At 45.2% G+C, this 14,917-nt stretch overlaps 2 protein-coding genes across 6 annotated transcripts in view; one reads left to right on the top strand and one right to left on the bottom strand.

Moving 5' to 3' along the window:
* Nucleotides 1-6,133, top strand: part of slc2a4rg (SLC2A4 regulator) — a 39,015-nt gene extending 32,882 nt beyond the window's left edge. For both annotated transcript variants that reach the window (XM_062392242.1, XM_062392243.1), the window contains one exon: nucleotides 77-6,133. In XM_062392242.1, the coding sequence (XP_062248226.1) occupies nucleotides 77-188 (112 nt within the window). In that variant the 3' untranslated portion in view covers nucleotides 189-6,133. The remainder of the gene's footprint in view (nucleotides 1-76) is intronic.
* Nucleotides 6,134-9,795: 3,662 nt separating this feature from the next.
* zbtb46 (zinc finger and BTB domain containing 46) overlaps nucleotides 9,796-14,917 on the bottom strand; it is a 59,519-nt gene continuing 54,397 nt past the window's right edge. For 2 of the 4 annotated variants that reach the window (XM_062392689.1, XM_062392690.1), the window contains exon 7: nucleotides 11,113-14,815. In XM_062392689.1, coding sequence (XP_062248673.1) covers nucleotides 14,034-14,815 — 782 coding nt within the window. In that variant the 3' untranslated portion in view covers nucleotides 11,113-14,033. Of the gene's footprint in view, nucleotides 10,801-10,901; nucleotides 11,078-11,112; nucleotides 14,816-14,917 lie in introns of those variants that run through there. The other 2 variants (XM_062392692.1, XM_062392691.1) reach the window with 2 other exon arrangements.

Here is a 14,917-nt window from a genome sequence, read left to right as displayed (position 1 = left end):
TTTAGTTTTGTTGCCTGTGTGAGTGCTTGGACGTCTGTGTGCGTGTTCTTATGCTGTCACATCTGCTGTTACCAAGGAAACCCCGTGGGGAGGCAAAGAAGTGCCGAAAGGTGTACGGCATGGAGAAGAGAGACATGTGGTGCACAGCCTGTCGCTGGAAAAAAGCCTGTCAGAGATTCACCGACTAATCCTGTCCCCTTCCCAAACCTCTGTGAGATGAGCTCTCCCTCACTCGGAGCGATGGCGAGGTGGACTCTTCCACTGAGGAGACGAGGGGAGATCTCTTCAGGACGGAGCTCTCAGCGCTGCTTCCTCCAGCCCGGCCGGGGCTTCGCCTTCTCTTTCTCTTTCCGTTTCCAAACACAAAGAGAAAATAAAACCGGTGGGTTCATAAAAAAAAGAAACAAAATCGGCAAGAAAAAAGAACTTTATGTAGGTTTGGAGACTTTTTCTAAGACTGAGATATTTTCACTCTGATAATGAATAAGAAAAAAAAAACGATTTTTTAATTGGATTTTGCAATGTCTGATTTGATTTTTGTTTATCACGTTTTTTTCTCAACTCAAGGCAATGTGTAAAGACTTCAGATACGCTTCTTGGTATACTCGGTTGTTCGTTTCAGGAGCATCATGTAAGCTACTGTTTGTGGGGTGGATCGTGACTCTTTTCGGAGGTTCACGGGTTAACCAGATTTGCTTGGTAAGACCTCTGTAGCATTTTGTTTCTCATTATCACTGTTTAAGGGACTTCAAACCTACCAAAGGCAAGACGCCGGTTCACTTACAACCAACAGCGTAGGTGTGAGCTCGATACCAAATCTAACATCAATGTCTCCTGCAGTCGTACTGTGTATCGACTGCATGTTATTTCAATATCTCAACCACCGATTCAATTCAGTACAGCCAGCAACACGAATTTAGCAAAAAAATTGCACAAAAAAACTCACACCAAGTGGTACAGAGTTTCCCCTTGACTTTCCAAAAAATATTTTCTAGAGATGTACACAATCCCTGAAATATATGTCCCTCTCTCCTTTACTATAATTTTGCCCTAGAGATATGCTCCTTGAAGAAATGAGTCATCTTTTGGAGTATCACTGTAACCGCAGCAGAGAGAGCGGATAGCTATTTCGTATTATAGAGTTTATTTTCAGCGATGAGTTCTTGAAGCAACGAGCAGTTGCACTGTGCAATCAGCAGGAGTACAGCATTTAATATTGTATTTCTTTCTTTGTGGTTGTCATTTGCTGACAATTGATGTTCTCAAAGAGATTGTTTACCACGGTGAATGATACATGAATGATAACTGCCCTTTGAAACTAACTTATAGTCTGACTGGTGTAAATTGTGTATGTAGGTAAAAAACATAGAGATTGTAAACCAACAATCACTACCTGATAATAAGTCAGGCCCTCTAAATCCTTTGTTACAGTTTTCAATGGAGCGGTTACGCAATCTGTAGTAGTTTGAAAAATTATAATTAACCAGCATTGAGACATTTGTGGATTACCCAAGATAACTTCATAGGAATCAAGACTTTCCCCCTGTGTTTCTAGTAGATGTTAAATCTTTTTAAAATGGCCTTTTACTCTGGTCTGACATTTGATTGAAAAAAAAAATAAGAATCTATTAAGTTGAGTGCAGAGCAGGGTGTGGGTGGACTGATTCATTTGGAAGTAAATGTAGCAAAACTTTTTAAATGTTTTACCAAAGTGGAGTCTTACTTTTTTAGAATAGATCTCTATTAAATAGTAGCTGGCCACGTTTCCAACTTTAGACAAAATACAGGTGGTAGATTTGTAGTTTGTTAAAAATTTTAATTTCTTAATATATCCCTTTCCATTGGCCATTCTTAGAAAATGTCATCCTTTAAATTTAAACCCCAATATGCTTGATGCATGGCATCTGTATCAGGCGTTAAATATATATATATATAAAGTATATAAAACATAAAAACAAAGAAAAAATGCAAAGACAGCAGTCATCTTACAATTTTTTAGAGATATTTGTAAAAGACGTTCAGAGTTTTTCCTGCAATAGTCAAATACTGTGACATGAGTCAACTACTCGTTACCAAACTCATAATGTGCACCTGCAGACTGAAACGCATTTGTAATTGACCTGATGACATTTATAGACCCCATAATAATGATGATAACGATGAAAGTAAAAGACAGAGCCCCACATCAGTAGCCACATTTAAAGGTTCAGTGTGTAGAATTTAGTGACATCTAGTGGTGTAAGTTGCATGTTGCAGTTGAACACCCCTCACCTCAGCCTCCCGTTCCAAACAGGAGAGAGAACCAGACGCGGCCTTCGGTTTTCATAAAAACTCAAAAAGATGTTTAGTTTGTCCAGTTTGGACTAATGTAAAAAACACGGCAGCCTCCGTAGAGAGGACCCACTCTGATGTAAATATCGAGTATTTAAATATAAAGGGCTCAAGGATTATTTTATATTCAATTTCTGACAATAGATCCCGTTCACCTTAATCCTACACACTGAACTTTTAAAGTAATTCCCGAACCTTCTCACGTTTCTCCTCATTAGCTGTGGACGATCTTCCGAGTCGCACTTTAGATTTAAATAAGTTTGTTTCTTATAGCCCATACACTAAAGCCAATTTATATATTTATGTAGCCCCTAAATCACAAATTTGCCTCAAACTATTGAACCTTCATCAGGCGTGTTACTGATCTGGAGGCAGTGTCCTGACAGAAGATGTATATTTTTGAGGAGATTCGCTCTCTCGCTGTTTGTCAGCAGCGTTTTGAATGTGGAATCTGTGTCCTCTGCTCTCTGAGTGCTCCTGACACTGACCTCACCTAGTCACCATGGCAGCGTGTGACACACACACACACATGCAGAGAAGTAAAGAGTGCCTGTCCTTCCCTGTTTAAAGCACGACAACTTTGAGCGCACTTAGAATCTGTGCGACCTCGCACATCTGTCGCCATAGAAACACCAGCACTGTCCTCGGCCGCCACGGGGTCACTGGTGCCACTGGTGCTGTCGGCCGACGCCACCTGGTCGGAGCTGACCAGTTAGGATTTCGCTCCTTGAGAGGCGAGAAGCAGATGGCTGATTGTTCGTTGCCGGCTTGAGGTCAATGAGCAGAAAAGAAAAAACACGCAAAGCACACACTCGATCGCTGTGGCTGTAAAAGTACTTATTAACATGTCCTTCAGTTCCTGTTGTAAAACCACCCTGATGTTTTAAAAAATTACCAATCCTGCCTGTAAAGTGTTTATTCCAGGGGTGTCCCAGATAAGCTAGGCCTCCCCCCCACCCCCCCACACCTCTCTCTCTCGGGAGGCCTCTTCTGGTCAGAAACTTCACAAAGTGCCAATGAAAAGAACATTAAAAGGAAAAAATGTATACTGACCTAATGAAATTGCACTATGTTGCTCTGCGCAAAGACATGCTTTTATACATGGACGTTTTATATACTTACATTTTTGAAGTTTATTTTCTAGGGGGGTTGGGAGGGGTGTGTCGTCACTGCCCGATGGAGTACAATGGGGTATCAGGGAACGGGGTCTCTGTACCTTCGGGGGGGCCCCCCCATTATCAGCTCGACAGTTGATGTCTTGCTCTCTGTGTCGGATGTTATCGCACTAAACATCGTGGTGCTGACAGCCGTGGCAGTGCGGTACTGGGAAGTACAGTGCGGTACTTGGGCAGTCGGTCACTTTGCCTTTCCTCTGAGGAGTGCCCAGGGCCGAGAGCAGCACCTGCCTTGTCTCAGTGACGGGAAAACACCGGTCTCGTTCGGTAGCTACACCTTATCGTCTCGGTAACAGATGCTTAACAGCGTTTTATCGCCTGGAGTTTTTCTTTCATATTACACACACACACACACACACTTTCTATCCGTAAAGCTCCTCTTCGTGCTTCCTTTACTTAAAACAAAAAAAAATTCAAAAAAAAACAGGTTCAAGCTTCTTTACATTTTACTGAGCTGAGGTAGTTACTATTATTAGTGCTGGATATCACTTTTAATTCTGTTATCTCCAGTTTGGTCAAATATCAAGTGTCAAACGCAGCCCATCAGCTCCCTCTCCACCCTCAGTGTAAGCACTTTCAGATTCCACCGGCAGGGTCAGAGGCCGATGCTTATGCCAGCACTGATGCCTGCTCGGCTGGGACGGGTGGGGGCGGGCAGCGGGTCATCCGGGCCAGAGAGAACTCTGGGTACAAGGGACGACAGATCCGTTATCGGCGGATTTCTGCAAAACAGATCAACGATTAAATGTTTCCCGTGGAAAGCGAGAGGTGGAGATTAGAGCTGACGTCGTGGGCGAGCAGGGGAACTGGAGATTGACGGGAGGGAAATCAGCCGCGAGACGCTTCAGAGACGATATTGATGGATTTTGCTGTTTCAGGGCTATCTTGTACATATGCAACAAAAGAGAACCGTGAGGCTTTTTTTTTCCATATATTGTTGTTTTCTTTGTTGTTGTATCTTGTTATATGAAAAGGAAACTTTTTTTTACAGTGCAGTTGCTCAGAATATTTTTCTTTCATTGTTTTTAAAGAGTCGATTAAGAAGCTATAGTGAACATAACACGTAATGATTCAATGTATTTTGTAGCTTAGAGGCAAAGGGGAGAAAAACAAAAACCTGTTGAATGTAAAAACCTACAAAAAGAAAAAAGTCTTTTTTTGTTGTTGTTATATTTGTTGGCTTGTTGTGTACTGCCTGTAGAGAACCAGTAGCGCGTCCAGATTTTTAGCCTCCGAACCTTTAACACCCACAGACAGCTGTCGCCACACTGCTAGATCATAACACAACCATGCAGTATTGCTTTACTATCTTACTTTGTGCAATCGTGTGCTTTATAATGGAACAAGAACTAACTTCAGCTTTTTTCTGGTGACATCCGGGGCGACTCGCTCACACTGTTGCTGTCCTTTTTTTTGTTGTTGTTGGTGTCTTTTCTCCCTGCCATATAGAATTTGTTTTGGAATGTGTGGTTATCGTGGATGTTGTTTGTGGTTCTGACGTTAAGGTGTTGATAGGCAGGATAACCTTCGCCCTTTGTTTGGGGTCATGATGAAAAAGTTGTTTAACCTGGCGGGAACCTGTATCCTGCCCTGCACATTCCAACAGACGGCACGCTTTTAGTGTTTTCCACTTGTTTCCTACTCGACATATCCTTCCCATTTCCTTACTCACTACAGTGATTATTCTTTAATCACCTTGTCCTTTTCCATTTCCTGTTCGTGTGCTCTCCAGCTTTACTGTGGTCCCACCTAAGCCTTTACCCAGTATATTAAGCTAAACTAAACCCTTGAAATGTGCATAAAACAAAAAAAAAAGCCTTCGTATTTTTCCAAATATGTCAAAAAATGTGTGTGCTGCTTTCTTGAATGTCAGTTTTCATTTTGTGTGTAAACCAGCAGCAGCAAAGCCAATAGATCTCCTTCCAAATCAAATGTAATGCATTGCAATGGCAGCTCCACGCAGTTTTCCGGCTTCTTCTACTGTGCTTGTATCGTTTGTCCAGACACTCAGTCTGTCACATCGCTTTTTCCCTGTCGTGTTTTTACTGAGCCTAAAACTGGCTGGGGTGAAAACTGACTTCATTTTTTTTTTTGCTTTGTTCCCGTTTTCTTATTGATTGATTGATTGATTGATCGATTGGTTGATTGTCTGGTTGAGTTTGAGGTTGTTTTGCATGTCTAGCATCGCTCATTTCTTTCCTGTTTGTTTTTGTGTTAGGAGAAAGAACACTGAAGGGTTTTTATGTGTTAGATGTCCCCCCCCTTCAGGAACTGATGACCCAGGGCTGATTTAGCTCGTTTCCCTCTCAATGCAAACACGCTCGTCGCAGACCGACACCCACACGTGCAGGGCGGCACATTTTCAGGGAAACACAGCGTCAGCCTCGGGTCTTAACTGGAGGGGCGAGATTCCTCCTGTGTGCGGGCTCCGCCTCTGGTCTTCATCAGCAGCCCCGCACGCAGGGAGGAGGCACTTTCTGAGGAGTGGTGCACTCAAAGAGTATTTGTGTGAATGTCAAGCCCGTGACTAGTGCTTGAAAAGATGGATGACCATGTATGATGCTGATAATGTGATCAATGTGATATAATGTGACAGAAAGAAAATAAATCTGAATGGAAGAAAAGAAGGCTGGTGTCCCATTTTTTGATTTAATATGTAGATGAATCACTTCAGGAGGAGGAGAAGTTTATGATAAAGTTTGACATGTGGTGATGTAAGCTAATGTGGACTGATGTTCGTCCCTGTGTCTTCTTTATTTGACTTGTCTATTCTGACCCCTTGTGGACAGCGGCTGCTAATGACAACGCACAAAAAGGCACGGCACGCAGTCGGTCACTTCTTTACAGCAGCAATTTCAAAATTTATTGAGACTGATTGGTTTTTGCAAATCATAGTCAAGCAAATTCTTCCACTAAACATGAAGTTAGAAAGAGGCTTGCATGGCCGCCGGGCCCGCCCCAACATCAAAACAGGAGGCTCATGGTAAAAACGTTTCTGTGATCAGTACTATCAACCGAAAAAGATAACTGCACAAGAGCACTTAAATCTGCCCGAAACAAAACGGGTGTAAAAACAGGACAGGCTTTTTTTTTTTTTGTTGTTGATTATTTAACACATTTTGTTACAAACACAGGTTTTATGATAATCATCAATATAAAGTCAGTATCATGTTGAACAATATTCCCAATGAAAATAAACAAACCTCAAGCTGCAAGGGCAAACTTTTACAAATCAAACGCCCTCTGAAACTCGAGGGGGGGAAATAAATAATATATAATAGTAATATAAATTCATATATATGAAGGTATACACACATCACTCTTAGTAGAAGAACAAAAATTCCAAAGTAAAAAGCGCCAAATTTTGAAATATAGTATAATATAGATATACCCATATCTATGGCTTCATGATTTGCACATGTGAATCAAGCTATACAGGCTAAATGAGGATTGCAATTTTGTACACGTCTAAGAATACCCATATTCATCTGCAGCAGAGCAAACAGTTCCAGTTTTGCATCGTGGGGAATGAGACGGTTGTGTGCAGATGCCGAAGACGTCGCTTTGGTATGACAAAAATGAACACAGGCATGCAGTTAAGACCACGGAATCAGGGCACAGGAGGTCATGGACACACGCGGCGGGAAGGAGCATCTCAGGCGCCCGTCATGATTTGTCTCGTCGAAGGAATCGTCCTCTAATATGATCAGTCACATCGCGCTAATCTCTTTCCGTCGACGCAGGTGGTCACGGAGCAAGCACTCTCACAAGCAAGCACACACGGGTGGAATGTCATTGAGGCACATATCGAGGGGCTGATGGCAGACGTTTTCCTGAAGTACAACCCGGTATGAGGAAGAGGACATACAGGTTACAGGTCGCGAGGAGAGCGCGGGAGCAGGGGTGGGGGAGTGGGGAGGGGGGGGAGGGGGGGGTATCACACATACATCCAGACCTGTCTCCCAGTGGCCACGACAGAACCACTGGAGACAGAGATTGGTCGCTGATCACGGGCTCCTTCCGCGCCCCAACATTAACATTCGTAGAAATCCTACCCCATTGTCTTTCTTCTATTGTCACCTCAGAAAAGTACACAAAAACAAAAACACAAAAAAAATCCAATAAATAACACCAATCAAATAAAAAGACATCGCCGGACATGAAGAAAGCATCACAAAATCGGACTGTACTGATTTTCTCAGTGGGGGTTGATGGGAAGTGCAGTCCACGGCACCTGTAGCGGAGGCCTGATGTGTGTGTGTGTGTGTGTGTGTTTGTGTTTGTGTGTGTCCAGCACTGGCAACAACATGTTTCCCAGAGTTACTTTCCCTTTATGTGAATGAACAAGAGTGGAGTCAGTAAAATGCGAGCGGACAGAAACACAGCACGTGGACTCGACCCAATCGTCGGCATGCTGCATCTCTCCTTGATTGTGTCCCTGTGAAGGCGTGAGACAGTCGCACAAAGAAAATAGACACACAAATCAGCTTGGTTCTAAGTTGCAGTCTTCAAAAGCTAGCCGGTCCTTTCACGCAGCCCTTCATATTCACGATAATACCATAACATGTGCACATTTTCAAACTGTGACAAATAGTGACAGGTTCAAAAATAATAATAATAATATCAATAATAGTAAAAAAAACAACAACAACAACAAAACTGTTAACCACAACAATAAATCAAAAAGCACCTGCACACACAGACTGTGAAACAAAAGCACTTCATGTATACAAGGTACTAGATCGGTTTTGGTTCGATATTAATCAATTAGTTTACATTAGTGATGCAAAAAAAAGCGTGTGCGGAATATATGTTTCAATCAATATCTAACAGAGAAGTCTGACGGTGACGCTGCCCCCCCCGTCCCCCCCCCCCCCGTTTGAAAATAAAGAAAAAGCAAATACGACAGGAAAAGAGTAAACTGGCACAACAACAGGTTGGTTAAAGCCCCATGGCTTGCTGTCCACAACAAGGCAAAGTATAAAAGCTTTTTTTCCCTTATACAAGATATAAAATATCACCAAAAAAAAGAACACACAATAAAGCTTAGCATCCAGCACTTAATAATAATAATAATAATAATTAATAAGTAACATCAACAACAGTAATCATAGTTCTGATACTCATAATAAGACACGTCATCTGCCTCACTTGAATTGTCATTAACATGGAAAGAATCTTAAGAAAATCAAGATAGACTTTTTTGGGATACTCAGGCAGTCACACACACGCACGCACGCACACACACACAAACAGAGAGAGAGAGGAGGGAATTCTCAAAAGAATCAGGAATCCACAAACAGGGTTTTTCAATAAATATCCGTTAAAACAAAGCAAATTAATATGACACTCTCTACAAATATCAAACTCTGAATTTTCAAGCACAAGTTATGATCATCTTCTTTTAAACTTTACAAAGCTTGAGGCAAAGGAAAAAAAAAATCATATATATATATATATATATTTCATCAAAAGAAAGATAAAGAGTCTGCATAATCTGTGTGTTCAGAAACTGGAATTACATGAGCAAGGGAAAAGGTAAGAGGAACAGGTGAGAGACGAGGCTCTCAGGTCCGATCATCAGCGTGAGCGAGAGACAGAAGGAGCTGGTGGTGCCGGTGGCGTGGATCCACTGTGTGCTCGTGGTGAGTGTGTTTCCAAACAGGGAAGCAGAAGCTGATATGCACTGTGTTTAAAACTCTGACACTTTGCACTCTCTCTCTCTGTGTCTCACACACACACACACTCTTCACTCCCTTGTTGTAACCCCCCCCCCCCCAAGAAAAACAAATCTGTATGTACATTTTGTCAAAGTTCTCGTTGGAATGAATCGATAAGAAACCGCGGCGGCAAACTCAAGTGAAGAAAAAGATTAAGGACCCCACCGAAAAAAGGCATAGGCTATAATATATAAACAGCAATCTGCACAAAGATTCAGTGATCTCGATTTCGTGATAACAGTCAAGAGGACATGGAGCTCACGTCCTTAAAGGTAGGTGCGGTCACCGAGTCGTTTAGGTAAGCAAAGATCAGATCAGAAAAATGTAAACCACGGGTTCAGGGCTTTGATAGGAGTCAGTTGTCGTTAAAGTGCAAGTCTGTGGCAGTGGGACTCTGCATCGCGGTGCCATCCCCCCCCCCCCCCCCCCCAACCCCCCCGTCCTCCGACACACCAAGCTTTGCAGTAGATTTAAACTCTCCCTTCAGCGGTAGAGAAAGAGAGAGCGAGACACTTCCCCCTAGAAACATTACAGCCAAGGTGGACCCCCCCCCCCTCCCCTCCCCCCTCTTCATCTTCCTCCCCCTCCTGGCTGTTTCCCTACACTGTCAGTGATTCTTGGTTTCCATGGTGATTGTGATGGCAAACACACAAAGTTACAGTCCGACGTCGGCCATGTCCTTGGCAGCGTCCTCGTTGATTCCTGCTGTGACAGAGTAGACAACTTACTGGACTCTGGCCTGAACCCTCAAGAAAGAAAAGAACACACACACACACAAAAAAACAACGCAACACTGCATCAGAAGTAAAGGAGGTAAGCAGAAAAAAGCCTTGAGCCAACTCTTCACCACTCTCCCTCTACTATGGCAGCCAAGGTTGAGAGTAGCCTAAGTGTGTGTTTGTGTCTGTGTGTGTATGTGTGTGTGTGTGTGTGTGTGTGTGTGCATTTGAGCATGTCACTCATAACGGTTTTAGATCATTGTCGTGCATCACCCTACAGCCTTTCCGTTCAGAGGAAGGCCCCGCCCACGTTGGGACGAATGGGTGAAGAGAGCAGTGGTGTCTGCCCAGCAGATCGCAGGAGATCTTCAGGAGGTGAGGAGGCCACGAGCAGGAGCCGGACGGGTTCTAGGAGATCCAGGTGAACTCCCGGTCAGTCCCGTTCTGCTGCTCGCCCTCCGGTGCCGAGGAGTCGCTCTCCTCCTTCTCATTGTCCAGGGCTCCGTGTGCCTCGGCGCTCATCCCTGAGTCTTTCCACTTCACCGCCTCCTCCTCCCCTTCTCCCATCAGCTCGCCGTCCCCTTCCACCAGCATCTCCTCCTCCCCCTCCCCCTCCCCGTCGCCGTCGCACTCCGCCTGCTCGTCGTGGAAGCGGTCGCCGGGATACAGCTCCTCCTCGGGGGAGATGTCTCCTCCCACCTCCCCGTTGTGGTCCAGCAGGGCGGCCATGCCCCGGCCCGAGCAGTCGGCGCAGACGCCGTGCCGCCGGGAGCCGTGTTTGATCCCGACGCTGGCTGCCGACATGAAGACCCGGCTGCACACTTTACACACATACTTCTTGTCCTTGCTGTGGACCTGTTGGACAGAAACACATCATTTCAAACCATCAGTCATTTACACTTTGGATGAGGTGGAATGTTTCTGCCCCCTTCCGGTGACGGTGTGCGGCCCCTCACCAGTGTGTGCCTCTTCATGTGCTCCCTCCTGGTGAACTTCTTGCCACAGATCTCACAGGGGTAGGGCCTCTCACCAGTGTGTGAGCGCATGTGCCTCTTTAGGATGCACTGGTGCATAGCGGAGAAGCTGCAGTAGGGGCACTTGAACTTTTTACGGATCACCGTGAAGTCATTCACTGTGGGGACAGAGAGAGAGGGAGGGAGGGAGGGAGGGACGGGGGAGATAAAAGAGAGAGAGAGAGAGAAAGAGAGAGAGAGAAAAGATTATTGTTGAGTGAAGCTCGTTTGAATAAACCCAGTCGTCACTTCTCAGTTATTACATTTAATTAGCAGCATGGTCTAGAAATGTACCATCAATTCCCATGGCCACCCCAATCCCAGTCAAAGCTACAGTTGCCCTGGCAACAGCTCTTCCTCCATACTAAAGCAATAAAGGCAAAGAGAGATACTATAAACACACAACACAACACAACAGTCGGTCTGCCTCCACTGCTCTCCAAGGTCTCGGCTATGGACAGCAAAAACACAGACAGAAAGACAAACACAGACGGTGACATGAAGTTGGAAGGTTGGGAAATAAAAGCGCTCACACACACACACACACACACACACACACACACACATAAAGGGAAAATTCACCTTACAAAAAAATTTAAATAATGTTAATACCATGTCCGATTCTTGTGTAGAGGTCTGTTAAGCCAATTATCTTAAGGTCTAGACTTAAATGGTAGTTAAGCTATAGTGAAGGGCATCCAAGTAAGCAGATTGTGTGTGTGTTTGTGTGTGTGTGTGTGTGTGTGTGTGTGTGTGTTTCTAGCCAATGAGAAGCTTTGCAGTCAAAGCATACAGTACACAACCATGAAAGATCAGGGCTGAATGTATGCACACAGGCACAACACAACACACACGGTGCACATTCACTGTACATAAAGGATGGATTCAAACACACAGTTAAGGGTCGAGTTGCGCTAGGAGTGAAATAATATGATATAATTACCTCCGTCGGCAAATCAACTTCTGTTCTGATTAAAACACGTGACAGCGACAAAAAAAAACACACATGCATGTACACAAACTGCAGAACAGATGAGAGCAGACATCAAATTAACGCAAACACGTGAGACAGACATATTGTTGTGATGATGTGTGTATGTGCAGGACACAGACAGCTGCAGAAAAGAGGGAAATCAAGTTTTCACAATTTCCATAATAGTTTAATTACAGCATTCAAAACTACAAGCAGAATCTCATTCCGTTGAGAAAAGTACATGTTTTTGTACAATACATGTTAAAATGATCTTTCAGTCTTAACAAACAACACATTTTCCAAACCAAAAAAAAAAAAAAAAAAAACACAACATCCACACACTATTTGCCAGTTCTCCTCAGCGGCTGATACTGCAGAGATCCTGATTAGTTCCTGACTTCTCTAAGCCTACCAGTCCGCTACAGCTGCTGGCTAGGACAGTGTGTGCTACCTGAGAAATGGGATTTCGTATTAGAAAGGATTTGGCTTTTGGGAGTTCATTGTGTATATACTGTATATACATACACCAAAACACACACACACACACACTCACATACGTACAACAGACAGGGGGGGTAGATTCCTGACGCACACTATAAGATGTTTTATCCGCTGCACGCATGCAGAAATCACAGATCTACGTATGTTCCCGGAGCGAGTGGATTATTAGAGCGGAGCACAGGTGGACGTCTCCCCTTCGGGTGCAGTTTCCACAGTGTGAGTGCGCACACAATAAAACCTTGAGAGCTGGGTTGTATCAGAACAACATCTCGTTGCAGGGTACAGGCCTGCTGGAAACTCAAAGGAGGAACATTTGGCTGAAATGTGTCTGGATTTTTAAATACTGAGTCCACGCTCCTGCAGCCTTCTATCTTCACCACCTTCCTTACTCTCCTCTCCAGCATTTTCCCACTTGTCATCCTTGATCCCCCCCCACCTATTTTTCTCCCTCGCCCTCACAACCACACCATTATCTGCCTGCAGCAGTGACATCACTAAGCCTGTCTGGTTTAAAGGGAATCTGCCCCCTCGGTCCCCACTTCCTCTTCAGATGAGGGGTCAGGGGTTAAGAAGGGTCGGAGCCATGAAGGGCCAATTACTGTCCAGCTCCAGCCACACTCAGCCACTAGAAGATGCACAGATCTGCGACAGAGAGAAAGAGAGAAAATGACACCACCCCCAACCCCCCATCTGAGCAGCTACAGCTCTATTGTTTTAGCTGGCTTTGTTCTCGATTGGCGCATCGCCTCCATCTGCACTGAACTCACAGAACTGACCCAAGACAATTGTGTCAGACCGGAGACAAGCTCCTGCACGTCCAGTGGAGGTGGATCCGTGGCAGACTCACCTTGTCTTTTCCTTTCTCTTCAAGCTACTGTAACCACAGATATTTTAAATGGACATCGTTTATGCCAATAATTACTATTTTTAACATTTATTGAGTTGCACTGCCGAGGAAAATTGAGCTGATTTGACTTTATTCAGCTGTCCCTGCTGCAATACTACAGAGTTCCTGCGGGTGGTGTGGTTGTGTGGGCCGTGAGCCACAGGAAAGCCGGGCAGATATGAGCTGTGTGTCTGAGTGTCTTAGTGCCCCATAATGCAGGCAGGGGTGAACACAAAGATAAAGATCTCTCTGCCTAAAAAGGAGAGAAGACTTGAGTCAGACGGGGGACTGGCGACAGCGAGCCAGACAAGTGGTTTAGAGCGGGGGGGGGGGACCGACCCCCTGCTCTCTGCACCCGCAGCACACAGGCATTCACCTTCATACCTCCAGTTCCTCAAAGCCGTTCACAAACCGTAACAACCCTGCGTACAGCCAGAAGTTTGTTTTAAAGATTCGTTTTGCATAGAAATTCTGCACCTCTGACATGTTGTTATATCATCTATCATAAAAAATATGACAAGAAATTTAACAAGATATAAAAAAAACAGAAAAAATGACTTTCTCTATGGATTAATAATCATGTCAACAGACGTGCTGATCAGTGCAGTGACACTACAAGTCATTTTTGGCATGAACAAACAACACAAGTGAGGATACAACGCTAACCGGTGGGTGTGGATGTGTGTACATAAACCTGCAGCCTGTGCGTCCAGTGTCAGTCTTCCACATTGATACTGTGATTATGATTGTCAACTTGCATCTCTTGAGAAAGCCGCCACAGTGGATATATAACCCCGCCCCTGGACATTTCCATCCCAGCTCCGCCTCCCAGTATGGTCCCTGGCACTGAGCCCACCTGGCAGCACACTTTAACGTGTGTCGCCAGGTTCTTTTGGGTGCTAAAGGCCTTGGCACAGGCGGGGCAGGTGTGCCCTCTCTCTTTAGAGTGCACGGAGGACAGGTGCCTGTGCAGGTCTGTGCGGTCCCTGAAGTGCTTCAGACAGTAGAGACACTGCATCAGCTTCTTCTTGAAGTGGATGGTCTTCTCGTGTCGGTCTGCGTTGGACTTGAGCGTGAAGCTGGCGGGGCACTGGGAGCAGAGGTAGCGTGCCGGCACTGACTCGGCCACAGCGGAGCGGTAGTGGGACTGGTGGTACGGGAGAGGCTGGGACTGGGACTGGTGACGGGGCTGGGTCGGACCCTGCATGTCCCAGTCCATGGACAAGGCCATCAGAGACAGGGTGTGGCGGTATTCATGTTCCCTGAGATGCTCCAGGCGGCTGAACAGCCGTTTGCACAGGGAGCAGGCGAACCCCGGTGAGGGCCAGGCGCCGGGCTCTGGCAGGACTCTCTCCCCTGATCCAGCCTCTTCGCCCAGCACCATCGGCCCTCTAGTCCCTTTGCCAGCCTCGGACACTGCCGCAGGCATCAGCCCACCAGCACACATCCCATGGACCATCTGATCCCTCTCGACAGGAGACTGATCACCTTCCAAGCCTGAGACAGCAAGAGGCAGAGTGAGAGAGCGAAATAGACACGTATGGCACAGGAAGAAAAAAAACCCACCTCTCTTTAGTTATGAAATATTTGGATACAGCC

This window comes from Platichthys flesus, chromosome 7 (assembly GCF_949316205.1).
Source record: "Platichthys flesus chromosome 7, fPlaFle2.1, whole genome shotgun sequence".
Lineage (NCBI taxonomy): Eukaryota > Metazoa > Chordata > Actinopteri > Pleuronectiformes > Pleuronectidae > Platichthys > Platichthys flesus.
This window is presented reverse-complemented; position numbering and strand designations above follow the sequence as displayed.